The sequence below is a fragment of the Eschrichtius robustus genome, chromosome 14, assembly GCF_028021215.1.
Source record: "Eschrichtius robustus isolate mEscRob2 chromosome 14, mEscRob2.pri, whole genome shotgun sequence".
Lineage (NCBI taxonomy): Eukaryota > Metazoa > Chordata > Mammalia > Artiodactyla > Eschrichtiidae > Eschrichtius > Eschrichtius robustus.
This window is the reverse complement of record NC_090837.1, coordinates 43,623,995-43,640,847: the sequence shown is the minus strand read 5'-3', so window position 1 is coordinate 43,640,847 and position 16,853 is coordinate 43,623,995. Positions and strand designations below refer to the sequence as shown.

Here is a 16,853-nt window from a genome sequence, read left to right as displayed (position 1 = left end):
TTAATCTTCACCATCTTTTTATGCACTATTGCCCATTTGTATATCTTCCTTGGTGAGATGTCTATTCAAGTTTTTTCTCAGTTTGACCAGATCACTTGTCTATTGCTGATGGTAGGAGTTCTTCATATGTTCTGGGAAGTCCTTTGTCGGATACACGTATGGTAAATATTTTCCCAGTTTGTGATTTGTCCGTTCACTTTATTGAAAGTGCTTTTTGATGAGTTGAAATTTTTTAGTTCGATAAAGAACAATAAATTACTTTTCTCATTCATGGTTAATGCTTTTTAGTGTCCTAAGAAATCTTTGCTTACCCTGAGGTTGTGAAAATATTCTGCTATTACTCAAAAAAGTAGTGATATCAACTTTTAAAATTGAGAATAATAATAAGGACAGTTTGCAGGCAGATAAAGAGGCGTGTTTCTAATGACTGAAACACAGGGCTATCTCTGCACTTTTATAAATTTGTGATTATTTGTTCATTTTCAAGTGTCTCCTTGATTTATCCTCCTTTTCTCTGAGAAATAGAAAGTAAGTCTGGGTGTTTTGAGAATTGTCAGGATTGAAGTAAGAGGAAAGAAAGCTCAGGGTGAGGTTTGAATGTCCTATGTATGATAATGACTTTAGATAATGATCTTTATAGTATAAGTGACTTTATAGCATTATTCACTGTCCTTGAGCAATGACTTCAGCTCTAGGGAGCCCAACCAGGCTATTTCTATTCTTTATCCTCATCTCTGCAGTAAGAGTATGATTGCAAATTATCAGACTTTCCTAAAAATATCATTTGTTGCATACATTGATTAAAATATACCAAATTTGTAACATCTTAAATATATGTGCAATATATAAATATATTATTCTCATCACCTTTACTAAGCTGATGCTGTAACATTATCGAGAGCTAAGGAAAGCTCTGATAATATTTATCCCTTTGATTAATATATATTGACCCATACTATGTGCTGTGGTGAAGAAACAGACCAGGTTCCCACCTCTAGGGGCTTCCTATCTAAATGAGGAGAGTTAGCCAAGTAAACAAAGGTACTCTTTAGATTTTGTTAGATGCTTTGCAGGATATTACAGGGCATCAAGAACGAAAGTAACAGGGAGGACATCATGTAGGAAGGCCTGCCTGAGCAGGTGACAAATAACCAGAGACTTGGGTTGACAGGGACCCAGCCAAGTGGGGGAACAGCAGTCTTGCAAGAGAAGCAGCACAGGTGACAGCCTTAGGCAGGTAAGAGCTGTTGTGGTCCAGGTGAGGGTAGGGGGCAGTGAGCAGAGGAGAGAGACAGGGTAAGGTGGCAGCAAGGTCATCGAAGGGCCTCACTGACCATCATTAGGAGTTAAGTTGATGAAGACTATCCTACCTTATATGCAGAGCCCACATTCACCACAAAATGAGCATGGGGTGTTCATAGGTAGAATAAGGGGTATTAATTAATGCTACTTTTGTTTAGAGCCCTGAAGAGTAGCTTATATATATAAGCAGTGACTGATGGCATGTGGCCTGGGACGAGCAAGTCACTCACTGGTGTTCACTGAACAGAATTCTCAAGACAAGAGATCCATGGACACCTGGAGCAGAGAGAGGGATGTTGCCCTAGGGGATTTGGATTTAGAACCCACATCAGGGCCACTAGGTGCTGTGCACAGACACAGTGAACAAGTAGGGAGAAGGTCAGCAGTCCCAGTACTAGGTTGAGGCAAAGTCTTGAAATAATGTCCAGAAGTTAGGATGAGACCATATGAGGGACAGCACATCGCACATGCACCAACCAGTTATAGATCATTCTCGAGCAGGAAGCGTGGACTGAACAGAGAGAAACTGGAAGCAGGAAATTCCACTAAAAAGAGTTTCAAAGAATTCATGTAAATTGCACAGAGTGGTAAAGGGAAGGAAGACAGGAAACCAAGAACTGTTGTGCAGAGACCTCTATCAATTGTCAGGTTTGCTACATGGTATCGGAGTCCCTATGGGACTCTCTCTGTGGTTGGAAGTTATTTCCAGCCTCTAGGAAGTATAGACAAAATATGCCAGCATGTATCCTTCCCCACAGAGTCTTCTAGAGAGACAGGGCTGTGGCTGGAAGCTACCAACACGCCTCTGGGCAGGCAGATGAATGAGCTGGGTGTAGGGTCAAGGCCAGCATCCTCTCCCTGCCTCTGTGCCCCAACACCAGTCGGGCAGCATTACCCTCTCCTCTTCTCAGATAAGCATTCCCCTCACCCTCTCCCAAGGGTGCACAGTGCCTGCACAGGCAAACACACAACTCCTTCTCTGGTGACTGTTGAAACTTGGAAAAATAAAAGGTAATGTTCCCTCACACTGAGGAAACTGGAATCCTTAGAAAGAAAGGTGTCAGACTGACCAAACTTGGGACAGATGTGGAAGGTCGACTGTACTACGCCTTTTTATATAACAGACTTGAGCATCCTCGGATTTTGGTATCTCTGGGGGCCCTGGAACCAATCCCTGCTCGGGTACCAAGGGATGACCATACCAGGATGGTGAGCTTGCAAAAGAGCCAGAATGTAACAGTTACAAAAGTGTTTTAGCAGGAAAGTAAGGAATTTTAATACCTCTTTTGTTGTTATTGAGCTTGAGGGTCAAGTTGGATATCTGCAAACAACAATAAATAAAACCTAGGTTTGGGGGAGAAGCTCAGATGGAAATAGATATTCAGGAACAATTAACTTCATAGACTGGAGACAAAAGATTGATGTAGAGATAAACAAGTAAGGGATGAAGGAAATAGTCCTTGGTGACATGCACAGTGGGGATTGATAAAGAAATAAACCAAAAAATGGAAAAGAAAGAGACACCAAAAGAATGATGACAACCGGAAAAGCAGGGCTTCCCTGGTGGCGCAGTGGTTTGGAATCTGCCTGCCAATGCAGGGAACACGGGTTCGAGCCCTGGTCCAGGAAGATCCCACATGCCGCGGAGCAACTAAGCCCATGAGCCACAACTACTGAGCCCGCGCGCCTAGACCCCATGCTCCACAACAAGAGAAGCCACCGCAGTGAGAAGCCCATGTGCCACAGTGGAGAGTAGCCCCGCTTGCCGCAGCTAGAAAAAGCCTGTGCACAGCAACGAAGACCCAGTGCAGCCAAAAATGAATAAATTAAATAAATAATATTTTTTTAAACTATTAAAAATAACTGGAAAAGCAAATAAGAAAAGTATGGCAGAAATAAAGATTTAAAACAGGAGAAGATCCCCTCTGGTCTTTATAATGTGTATGCAGAAAATAGTTTTCAATCAATCACTGTTCAATTTAGTTTTGGTTTTTTTTTAGGAAATGAACTGTATTTCTTACATAAATCCTCTAGTTCTTGTTTCACTGCTTTTGAAATCTAGAAGTAAATCTATAGATGAGCTCAGTCGTTTTGTAATAGAATTGTCTGAGGGCTCTTTTACAACACTAAATATATTTTTGTTGAGTTGGTTGCAAAAACATTAGTTTCAACAGATCTGTGATTCTTTAAAAGGTTTTCCATTCATTGTATTAGATATTTTTTCATACCTCCTAAGGCTAAATTTGGCTGGTTGATATCACTATGGAATTGGAACATGGGAGCGTAGAACTAATCTCCTCATTTGACTTTTAAATTAGTTTTGTGTGTGTGTTAACTAAAATTGAAATGTTTCCATTATGAATAATGCTAAGATGAATGGGTACACTCCATTGACTTTAATGAAGTGTACATGTTCTTGCAGACTTGTGAATGATGGCATGGTAGCACAGTTCTTGAATCCTAGTATTAATATTTGCTGCACTTACATATTTTATTTATGATACTACTTACCACAATCACAGCTTTTTACTTTCATGAACGCAGTTGAACTTAAAATTTTTGTTTCATCAGCTTTTCCAAGGGATTCATATTACCAAGGGTGTCCTTTTTTTTTTTTATTACCAAGGGTGTGCTAATAATTGACAACCAATTTATTAAATTTAAATTAGCTAACATTTACTACATGATTATTGAAGGCCCTGTACCAAGAGATTAATTTTCAAGGAATAAACAAGTCATCTAAATAATTGAAACTTTAAAATGAGGGACTTACCCATTGGTCCAGTGGTTAGGCCTCTGCGCTTCTACTGCAGGGGGCACGGGTTTGATCTCTTGTTGGGAACTAAGATCCCGCATGCCTCGTGGCCAAAAAAATAAATTAATAAAATAAATAAAAAATAAAATAAATTTAAAAAATGAAATTTTTAATCTTCAGTGATCATAAAATGTACATAATAAGTTGAATATCAGACAACACTTGCTGCTAATATATGCAAAAGAGAGGAACAACTAGGGAAATTCTGAATAATGAAGTTAATTGCATAGTTCCTTGAATAAGGGTCTTTGCTAATGTTGTGTGTTAAAATGCTTTGAGATAACAGTGGATTCAGCATGTGTAACATGCTCTGAAAATTAGCTATTGCACAGACTTGGCAAGTGTTATATGCTGCACAGATTCATGAAATGAGAAATTATGAACACCATTTTACTTGTTGTTATTAGATACTTCACATGTGTCATATAAGTCCTTACTAGTTGAATCATACAGTGCTTTATTTCACAAACAACAGCGATTAAATGACCTTGCCCAAGCTAGTACACTAAATGAAAGAATTTGATCTAGAAGCCAGGACTCCCCTGTCCTAGCTTGATGGAGGTGTATTACAGGGGTAACATCTTACATATTACAAGGGTGGCCTACATCTTGCACACTGCAGTTTCCATGGGCACATGATCTAGTTTAATATCCAGTTCATTATTTGCAGTTCTTTGGCAGATAGTCACGAGCTACAATTTTCAGCCCCATATCCAAAACTATTGAGGGTAAAATTTACCTATATCATTGTACCTTTTTGTTTTAGTTTGGATTCTCAACTTGGAAAATATATGCCCTGGACTAGGGTTCTAAGTCCGTTATTGCATCCTGTCTGTGTGATCTGGGGAACTTGCTTTACCTTTCTGAGTTGCCAGCTTTTGTTTTTTGTCTGTTTGCTTGTTGTTTCCATTTCCATGCCAAAGAGCTCTGCAAAGGGTAAAAAACTATGTAAGTTACAAATATGAATTTATAAATATATTTGTTGGTTTGAGGGCTTGGGTGCCTACTAGAGACATCAGAGTCTGGGCAGGTGTGCCTGCTTCCACCAGAAACCTGTAGAAAGGCATGAGCCAAGGCACAGTCGGGAACACGTGGGTCTGTGCACCAAGAGAGAGGAACGCCTCTCCTTTTTACAATTTTGTTCTTCTAAAGGGCAAAGGCAAGAGTGGTCTTGCCAGTAGAATGCAAGCAATCTAAACTTAAAAGTCAGTGTGCAGTAAATTGTCACGAAATGCCAGCTGCTAACACCTGCCAGCCTTGTGGGAATTTGGATCCATGAGCTACCTCTCCTGATGAGGGGGAGTTGGGAGCAGAAACTTTGAGTCTGGCTGGTCACCTGGCAACACAGAGAGACCTTCTGGATCCTTACTGGATAAGTCTATCTCCCTAAGACTGAAAGTTTGGAAGCATTTAAATAAGAGAAATAGAATCAATAGACAGTGATTTCAGTCACTCAAGTACAAATGCACCCCAAGCTTGCTTCTTTGTCTTTCAGCTTAAAGGCTCTCCCTTGTTGGTTTGCACCCTCCGCTGTGCTGTCTCTCCTCTCCTCCCCTAGATGCCTGTTCTCATCTTCTGGTTGAATTTCCTAATTCTGGCCGCCTCCACTCTGCTAACCCCTGGCTCTTCCCTCTTAGATGGAGTGTCACACAGAGCTGCCTTGCCGTGTTAGTTCTCTGCCTGAGAATGGCTCTGAGAGTTTTCGCAATCCGGCGCTGGCTTTCCAATTCTACCTGGGTTCCATCCTCTCCCTCCTGCTCATACCAGGCTTCTCATGACCCTGCATTCTTGACCCTCTGAACCTTTTAAGCATGTCTGTGCTACACCAGTAAAGCACTCTCTGCCCTGTGTGTTCTCTGAGATAAGACACAAGTCCTACCATTTTGGTGGCGGGTTTCCATGCAGCTTTCCTGATGATTGCAGTATACACTGGCCTCTCATTTATCCATGCTCATGCCACATTAGTTATTAGATGATGTACGGTTTGGAATTTAATTGCCCGACAATTGTTCAGCTTCCTATCTTCCTGGATGAGTCAAAAGAATGTACCATGAACTTCTGTTGTGTCATTCCCTGCCCCTCCCACATCAGATGCTTGAAAACCACCAGTTTCTGGATTAATCGGTGACCATGGATGAATACATGTAGGTGAAAGATGGGCAATGTTTAGTTCTATTTCATTTTTCCCACCATCAACTTTCCTCCTTTGGCTTTGAGACTGATGCTGGCTCCTGTTCCCTCCCTCAGGTGTTACAAGCCTTTGGACTCTGGAATCTGAGAGAATGGGGCTCAAGCCCCAGCCCGTTGTAGGACCTTGGGCAGGTTGTTTCCCCTCTCCAAGCCTCAGTTTCTCTATAAAATAATGATGTATTAAGAGTTGTAGGCGGTTTATTTTGGAGCGGGGGAAGTGTTTTGTTTTCTTTCATGGATGTTTTGAACATTCTAAATTCTTGCAGGGAAGTGTTTAAAGATATATATGTAAAACGTGTTTCTAAGAGTGTTACTTGGGCACCACATTGAGAACAGTGCTGTTTCAGTAATGATGTGTTCTAGATGAGGAATTACATTTCCTGTCTTCAGGTAATAGGTGTGGGTTTGGGGTACAAACCTGAGGCTGTGGGATCCCAAACCCCACACTCCTCCCGTTCCATGTGCCCTGTCTCTGTGCCTGCGGAACATAAGAGAACGTCTGTCTTGAATGACACTTAAAATTACTGCAAGTCGTGTCCCATTCATACATGTTCAATAACTGACATTAGTCAAGTGCACAAGGAGAGAGGGACTTCTTTCTCCATATGCCGCTAAAACAATAGTAGTCTGAAAGAGGACAGATGAAATGAGAAAAAACATTATAGACCATGAGAGGTGACATCACTTAAATCCCTGGGCTAAAAGCCAAGGATACAAGGTCCTGCTTTTGGCTGTCAAGTATCATTTTGTGATCATAGATAAATTTACTTCATATGAAAAGAAAGTAAGTAATGTATGTTCAGACATGTTGTAGATGAAATTAATTACCGAGTATGATATAATTAGGTGTAAGTAAAGAACCTAGCAGCCAGAGAAATATCTGCAACATCTAAGACATATAAGCCTGCACAGAAATCTAAGGTTAAAGGGTGATATAAATGAAAACAATAAAAGTATTACCTTGTTACTTTTTCTGGTTTAATTTAGAACCTATGCTTTCAGATTTCACCTTGAAGGCTTCTGGTACTAAGTGTGTATTTCTGAGGCAACCCAAAGTAAGTTACCATGGATTTGATTCTACCAAAGGCAAAAAGAAAGGAAAAGGAAAACATAAGAGAGATGAGAAAATACTTTTTCACAATTCAATAATGTGAAAGAACTTCAGAAGTTGCTTTCGGAAGATATGTTTCTAAAAGTATTTGATGGTACCCTTTTCAACAGAGCCACAGAATAATAAAAGCTTATTTAATTTAATTTTCTACTTCATTACTCCCCAAAGTACGGGACCAAGTGAAGGAATGCCCTCACAGATTGCATGCCACATGTCAGAAATTTATTACCATGCTCAGTGGCGTTATTTCACCCATTTTTCTGTAATATTTTCATTCTAAACTGAAGGAAGGGAAATTACATTAAAACCTAGATCTTAGTCTGATGATGAGTTGGCAACCTCCATTAATCCAAAGATCTGTGCTCCTTTTGTTACTCAAGGATCCTGAACAACAAATTCAAATTACCCAGCGTTCATTAAGCAATAATGCATGAGAAGCGCCGTGCTAGAGTCTGTGGGCAAAGAAAAAGATGAACCCATCTCAGAAGGGTTTAGATGAACTAACATCCTAGGAGTTAGTTCTATACCCTGTTCACAGACGACTGAGGCCATCAGTTCAAGGAATGGCCTCCTGGGGCCACAAGCTAAACCATTGTAAATTTCTCGTCCACAACATGGAGTGCGGTCCAGGCCAGAGGGGAGATAAAATGGTCTCTAAGATCCTTTTCAGCATTAAAGTCTTAAGATTTCATGACTGGATCAGAGTTACACACCCACACAAGTTGCAGCAGAATGTTAAGTAGAACCCAACAGAGCGTTCTTTCTTCTCCTGATGTTCAGAGCAAAAACCTGTCTCAAATTTAGGAGTATGTTTCTCTACGTGTGAGAGAGGAGCACAGGAAGAGAGGGAGAGAATGCTTGCAAGTGATTCCCTGGGTTTCCAATCTGGAGTTTCAGTATTTTTGACAAAGGGAAAAAGAAAACAAAACAAAAAAGCCCAGAGCCTGCCATAACCCTGTGTCTCAAGATTGAAGAGCCATTGCAGATTGACTCTTCATGGTGGCACGAGAGATACAGTTAGAAATACCCACGTTATGGATTCCTTCCTGCAAGTTCAGCACCATGCTGGGTGCTAAAGAAGTAAGAGCAAGGAAGGAAGGGAGGGAAGGAAGTAGATATAGGAGAACTGTTCTGGCGAGGTGGGGAAGGGGGGGCAGTGGAATGAAGATGTGGCCCCTGGCCAAGCAAGGAACTTGTTTCACAGATTCTTTTTTTGCAATTAATTTTCACTTTTTGCAATTCAGTGTTTTCCATCTAAAGAAACTTCTGCTCAAAACACACCTTTTCAAAGCCGAAGTATTTATTAAGTTGTGGAGAATCACAAATTGCGCAAAGAACTAATGATTGGTCTTAATATAGCATGTTTAAGAGGGACAAGTATAAGTGGGGAGAATGATACTTTTGGAATTTGTACCTGTTATCCTCCAATGTCCGACTGATTGATTGCTGTTGCAACTACTTAAAAGGACCGCTTGACCATTCCAAATTCTTTCTCTAGTTAGGTCAGTCTCTGAAATAACCTCCTCTGGTTTGAAATTTCATCCCCCAAGCCCCATCTTCCACATCACTCCTTGTCAGTGCAGGACCTGGATTTATGTTTCAGAGAAGTTCACAGGAGCTACCCCCTGAGAACTATCTCAAATACCTACGCCAAATTCATCAGCCAGTTTGCTCTTGTCCCATCAGCTTCTCCTCCTGTTACAGTGGAGGAAGTGGATGCACCTGCCATCAAGGTGATTTCCACCTGTACTCTGGGTCCCCTCTATTCTGTCCTCCTGTAAACCTCCCTGCATGGGTGACTCCCTTTTTCTCCTGGATCTTCAGGCTCTTCCTCTCTGTGGCTGCTCAGTATCAGTATTCACGATGCTCTAGTTTCTCCTTTAAAAAAGAAAAATAAAAGAAAGTTTTTCCTGAAGCCTGTATCCTCTTCCAGCTACAGCTCTTTCTGCATCTCAGAACAGTGATCTGCATCTTTCCCCACGCCTCTGTCCACACCAGTCTGGCTTCTGCCCTAGCCACTCCACTGGCTTGCTCCTGCTAATGATGTCCGAGTTGTGAAATTCAAAGGACACTGGGGTCCATCAGACTTGACCTGTCTTCATCTTATTACTTTCTCCTTGAAAAATGGCTTTTCCTCCTCCCTCTCTGTTCCTCTTCTATCCCTTTGAGAAACTATTTTCTTCCATCTGAATTTCACACACTAGATTCTTCTTAGCTTGGCCCTGGGTCCACTTGGCCTTTTAATCTACAGTCTTTCCCTAGTGATTCCATCCACTCCTGTAAACCAGGCTGTCTTCTCCACTTGTCTTCAGAATCTCAGAGCAACATTATCAGAAGTACAGCCAATCATCATAGAACAAAGCAAAGCAAACTGGCCTACATGGAAACAGAATCTGAACTGTGGCCTCTGGGATACTGTGTTTTGAGCAAATCAACTAACCACAAAAACATACAGACATAATTGATAGGAGGAAGCCAAAGAATCATTCATTCATTCATTTGTTCATCTAGCCATATTTATGGAACTATAAGGCTGGCATTGTGTATTTAATAAATTAAAAATTTATATAAGTAGTTTTCTTTTTTAAATTAGCACCCTATTTGGGGCAAATCAAGTATGGAATCAATGTATGATTAAACCAAAGGAATAGTCAGCTATTGAGGAGTGTCCAAGAAGAGCAATTTGAACCCATCAAGGTTTCATCATCTCATCACCTCTCAAAGGCAAGGTCAGACTTAGATGAAGGAGGCCTGTGCCTTCTTTTTGAGAGGCACGCACATTCACAAACATATTTCCCCCACCTTTTCTCCAATGCCCAAGCTATTCTTTAACAAGAAGGAACCATTTCCTGACATGCTTGAAGGGAATACTTAAGCCCAGAGGTAACATATCATCAACAATTCACATTTTGGTGCAAGAGACTAAAGTCAGAGTTTCTCCACTGAGAAGACTTTGATACCAGAATGGGGGATTGGACCTGGAATTTTAATAAGAGGTTGAGGCGAGCTCCATGGAATAAATGGGAACACACACACACACACACACACACACACACGAACACACACACACACGAACACACACACACACGAACGCACACACACACACATACACACACACACACAGTAAGGCCTGGAGTGTTGAAAACATACCATGCCTTCTTGCCTACTTTGAGGCCATGCTTGGTATTGTCATGATAAGTTTACCAACTCAGGAGTCCTGTTGTTTCACCAGTGTCCTGTTTACCAGCACTGAAGCTACTCAGACACCTTGGCTTTGCTAGTCTGACTTGCTCCAGACCAATGAGATCAGACCACTCCATGCACTTTTTAGGTGGCAGTTTGAGCCGAAGTAACTTCTAAAATTGCAGCAATCCCAGGAAGGCTGAGAAGCAATCACATAAATCATTTGAATCTGGAAAGGGGATGGGGATGACAAATTTTAGTACAAAAGATTTGCAACAGGGGATGGGAAAGAGTTTTTAGAAACAATTGTTACAGCTATATATGTGACACACTAGAATGCTATGAGGATAAAGAACTGGGGATATCTCAGCCATACCCGAAATCAAGTGAATGGAAATTAAATGATAAAATAGGTCAAACAGAACTACAATAAAAATTTGTATGGCAGGGAATGCTATCTTAAACTCAGTTCATGCTCCATGCATTGCTAGAGGTTTTCAGAACAGTGAAAATACCTACTTGCCCCAAATTCATTGAAATTGGTTGACTTCTACGAATATAACATACCCTCCCCAGGCCTGGGGTGTAAATTTTAGACATCTCTGAAAATAGGTTCATCAATGAGCATTTGATCTTGGGCAAATAAATAAATAAGAAAAATTAATAAAACCTAGAACAGCTAACCTCTTTCTCTTCAGGGCACTGGCTAAAGTCTATTATTCTGATTACATCAGAGAGAAAATTCCAATTGCTTACTGATTCTTTTAACTTCATGCTAATCAGTTTTCCTTCTAACTAGGTCTGTAAATAGGTGATGGAAAAGGACTAGGGCAAGTATAGAGAGTGCAAGTGAGGAAAACCGGAAATATTTGAAGCTAAAAATTCTGAATACAAGAAATAGAAGCAATTCCTCTTATGTGGCTACAGAAATTCTATAGCGTAATTGACCTAGGTTCTCACTCAAGATCAGTTACTAACCCAGTGGTCCCTAACCTTGTTTTCACCCCAGAAGTGACTAAGGAATTCAACACACTTCCATCAATAAAAGCGGCTCAGGGGTTACAAGGGCAGAACTGTTCTATTCTTAAGGGTCTCTTGCCCCTGGAGGAGCGTGGGGTGCATACATGGGAAAATCACTCCCTCCAGGAGATTTTGATTCCTCCCCTGGAGGGGCTGTCCCTTCCCCATTTTTCCCCCAATAATGTAACCTTTGTGCCTTAGTTCCTTCATCCATAAAATGAGAATGATATGTTCAAGTATCTGTAAATGTGTAAAGGGATATACAGAGAAAAGTTTTAGTATCTTCCATTTGCCATTTTTATTTAATTTGTTAAATATGATACAACAGAGCTAGGTATGTTGACTGTTCTAGTTAAGCTCTTGAGCACTTAGATTCTAAAGAGAATCTAAAAATAACATTGATTAGAAGTAAATACGGTCTATTTAAAGGTCATCGTGACTCTGCTTCAGAGTATTGAGATTGTTTCTACCAAATATCTTTAAAGAGAGAAGAAAAGACACAGGAATGGTCTATATCAATTAATGGGCTGCACATCGTAATGTGTCATTTATTAAGCCCTAAATATATGCAGGTATGCTGCTAAGAGCTTAACTTATTTAATCCCACATAACAGTCTTTTATTATTATTCCCATTTTGCAGTGATAAGGCTGACATTTAAAGAAATTACATAGCATGCTCCATATTCCACAAAAAGTTAGTAAATTAGTATTTAAGCCTAAATTTTTATGATTGCAACGTTTTTCCGCTTAGCTACCACGCTAAGTTTATAGGGCTATCAGAAGTGATCAGGAGAAATCACAACTGGAAGAGAGTTGTAGAGAAGCACGTCATTCTTCTTAGCTGTGCTGCTTTTTTAGTGTTTCACAAGATGAGTGAAAAGAAACTATGTCAGGAAGAAACTATGTCAGGAATCTGAGTCTTAATAAAACTTAACAGAGGAGGAGGGGGATGTGACAGATCACATTCCCAAATCGTTTGTTTTGTAATAATATACCTGAGGGAAACCTGCTCTTGTAATAGGGGACGATCACTTTTTCCAATTATAAGTTAAGTTATAAATAAAAACAGTAACTCACTGTTATGGTGTCCTACAGCTACTCAAGAAACTTTCCCCTCTGCCTAATTAAAATAAATTGATAGTAAGTCACATGCTTTGTCCCTGAGACGGCCACATGTGTACTGGGAAAAGGAACTGTTTAGAACAGAATTACAGTGAAAGCAATTTTGAAATTGGACCTTGTCACTAGGGGGCACTTAGGGATATAAAATCAGCATCACCAAAAGTACTTTCTGAAATAGAACCATTTCTGACATATGCCTTTTCAAGGGAGGAAAAAAATACCTGATTAGAGATGTATGAATTCAGGACATCTTCTGATGGACTATTTTCAGGTACCCTGTTGGTTAGAGAAGGAGCCTTTAAAGTGGGCACCATTTTGAAGTCAGGAGTCCTATCTTCTCTCTCCCTCTGTGTTTCGCCACTGGAAGTATGAATGTGATGTGAAAGGGGAAAATAAGAAGAAGAAAGAAAGAAAAACCAGTGGGGACAAAATCTTCGTCTTCCTCAGCTCCTTTCATGGCTTCCTCTTGGTCTCTTTCCCACTGTACACTGTGGGAAAGATACACTGTACCCCCTCCCTCTGTAGCTCAGAGTTACTTGGTCTTCATTTTTACAGGTCTCCCTCTTTCATTTCGCTTTTCCTCCCATTACGCCTGGCTTTGTTCTTCCGCCTTATTGTTCCTCTTTGTTTTCATTAGCTGTTAGACTGAGTACCAGTTTTAGTTTTGTTCCTGTTATGTGGCTTATTTTATTGTTTTCTCCTTTTTAAACACTCACATCCCTATTTCCTTAAGAAATCCATAAAATGTGTTTCCAGGATCTGTTTTACCTAAATATGATGGTAATAGAGAACATGTTACCTGGTGTCAGAGGAGAATCGTTTCTCAAACTCATCAAGTAAATGGGGAGAAACATAAGAGCGAAAAAACACATTCTTACATGCTAGTCTCTCACAGGACAAAACAAGCAGAAAAACCTTTTCATGGTGTGTGTACAAGGCTAAAACCACAGATGGAAGAATAAAAGTGTGGCCGAAGAAAAGCTTGCTTTGGTCCACATGTCACCGAACAACCAGTTTAATTGATTTTCTTTTCCAAACTCACCATTTCTTTTGCTTGGCATGTGAGGAAGTTGTAAACTATACTAAATCATGGAGTCTGTATTTAGAGGATTTGGATATCTCAGCAACACCTTAGAGCAAAGATGGGAGACCTTCAATTGCCCTTAATGTGAAGGGGAAAAACATCTTTCTATTTTATGCACCCTATCTGTAGAAATTACCCTGCAGTTATAATTAAGAAAATAATTGCAAGTACAGTTTACCAGGTCCATGCCCATCAGTTCGTCCTGTAAATTGAAACACTTCACCCACCGACCTAGTTTGTGAGCTTTGGGCTAACCTCCCATGAGCGGTAGATCTAGTTCTTCTTGAATAATGAAATGGTGGTCTGGGACTGGGAATCATGAATTTGGTTCCTTGCTTCCCTGACTCACCATGTGGTCACAGGAAAGTCTACACATCATCAATTTTTCTGGTTGGAAAATGATTAGTGTAATTGTTATGCAGATTACTCTAGAGCTTTGACTTCAATCAGCCACTTGTGGCACCCAGCCCTGCCCTCAACCTTTAAATAAACTTTTTATTCAGATGAACAAAAACTGTTGCTTCAGATGCCAGTTTTCATAAGATTATTATTTCAAAATTCTTTTAAGATACGTTCATGTTTTCACGTATTTCAAGCCAAATCAAATCATAAGACATCCATCCAATTAGTCAACCCCCATGGTTGAGTTATAATAAATAGATAAATTAATTTTAATTTCAGTTTTTGACTTAGGAAAAGATTTTTATTTTTCTACATTTTTGCCATTTGTCTTCTCCCACACAGCCCTACTCCACTGACTTCACGTCACATTTTATATATTTATTTACACAGTTGTTAACGTTGTGCAATTCCTTAACACTTCTCCTTAGGAAGATAGAACATTTGCTTTTCTTAATCACTGTAATCTGTTGCATTTCTATATCGCATACACTTCCTGGCTTCTAAAAAGACCAAGATATTCCATGAGTTCAAAGAGCTCAGTGTTTGTAACAGGGGCCTATAAACAGATTATCCTAGTGCAGGACACTGTAACGTGCTATAATATATACAACAGCAGGAGCCAACACTGTATTCAGTGGAGCGGTGATTTCCTCAGGGGATAGATGACCTCCAAGGAAGATTTTTTGAAAGTCTGTGAGGACAGTTTTTTGTTGTCCCAGAAATCGGAGGTCACTGGCATTTAGTCGATAGGAACCGGTACTGCTAGACACCCATTCTACGTACAGGTCAGTTCTGCCCAACAAGAAACTGACCCCAGTTATGCATGGCTTTCTGAAATCCCAGTGGACATCCTTGCAGTTAAAAAACATGTTTATCATTAGGTGGTCCTAGACCCTTCCTGTCTCTGAGATACAAACACAAAGAAATTATTGCTATCTTAAGAGACACTAACTTTTCCGGGAAAGTCAGTACCTCATAAACCAAGGGAAAACTCTTTTTTATTTTGTTCAGAACTTGACCAAAAATTATTCCTCTGAAAAATTATGTCACCAACTGCTGATTTGGACATCAGGAATACTAACACATAGTCTGTGTAAAAATAGGATTTACACAACATTCGACAGAAAGGGGTTAATAATCTTAATATAAAGAGCTCTTTAAATCAATGAGAGTTGAAAAATGAACTGGTTTATGGGATGGGTAACATTAAATGTTGATAGCCAGTTTTATATAAAACACAGCAAAAATGTTCAATAATAATGTATGTATAAAGGTATAATATATACCAATATACAGTATACAAGGGAGTACATATGTAAAGTATAATTTCATAGTGATTTGTAGTATTATTTTTGACAATCACACATTAATTTTTATATGTGTATGTTTGTATGTCACTCTACTATATTTAACTGCCTACTTCCTTCCATTGGATCATAAGTGAGTTTCAAATGTATTCACAGGAACCAACACAGGTGCCTGGCAGAAAGCAGGCATTCAATAAATGTTTGTTAAATGAATAGATTCTTATGAAATATAATTACTACTCTGTTTACTCTTATCCCTTTGAACTAGAGAGGGAAAATATTTTACCAAATCAGATGCATGTCTAAATTATAAATCTCTACTTTCAGTATATGTTTCTCTATTTAGAAACTTCTAATGGAAGGTGACAGACAAACTGGAAACTTGGCATTTAGACTGGTATCTTGTGTGCCATAAGTAAGTAAACAAAAAAGCAAATACAGTCAAAGGAAATAAATTGATTAAATTTAACTTTCCCAAAATTTACATCAAAATTATACTCGCCAACACTTTAAAAAATATAGTAGAGAAACTCATTATTTAAGGAAATCTCTTGTCTAAAATAGTGGCTTTTCACAGTATTTTGGAGTCTTGAGTTCCACGGAGCCTTCTCGGCATTGAGCGGGCGTTCTCTCTGGACTCCACCTCTTGTTTCAACCAGAGCAATTCTGCTTTTATTTATATTATGTTCTGGGCTTCCGCGTAGACTCTTAATGGAATAAAAAGTTCAATGACATTAAATAAATAATCAAACAAATATGAAAAACATAGGTGTCAAAAATAATCCACTAGTCACGTGCACACACACATCACCTCCTGTATTATCTGTTCTATATCCTACTCATTCTTCAAAAAGCCAATTTATAAATCTACTTCCTCTGTAAAGTCTTGCCAGTTCCCCCAGTGGGTTAGTTACTTCAGTCTCATTGTCTTCTTATATTATCTCTTCACATGACTTTGTATCGTTTCCAGGCAGTGATCTCCAAAGTGGGTTGCTAGTACCTCAAGGGGTATGCACCATAATATATTAGGGAAGAAAATATTAGAACTTCCATTTATACTTTTTTTTAACTTTTTAATTCTCTGTTTTGGGGTGGAGTAAATTTTATGAGATGAAAATATTCTACCACAGTGGTAGATGATAGATAGGTGATAGACGATGGTGATAGAGATAGATAGATAGAACAAATAAATGAATAAATGATGGGGAAAGTTTAATGCTACACAATGAAAAAGGTTTTAAGACCACTTCTCTAGGCTTTGGATTCCTATGATAGGGTTTCTTCATCCTGGTGTCTTCAGGTTAAATATCGCTTGC

The 16,853-nt window shown here is 39.5% G+C and overlaps 1 protein-coding gene across 1 annotated transcript in view; it reads left to right on the top strand.

Moving 5' to 3' along the window:
* CHST9 (carbohydrate sulfotransferase 9) overlaps positions 1–16,853 on the top strand; it is a 201,359-nt gene that overhangs the window by 111,154 nt on the left and 73,352 nt on the right. Inside the window, exon 4 of the mRNA XM_068563451.1 lies at positions 6,802–6,804. Coding sequence (XP_068419552.1) covers positions 6,802–6,804 — 3 coding nt within the window. The remainder of the gene's footprint in view (positions 1–6,801; positions 6,805–16,853) is intronic.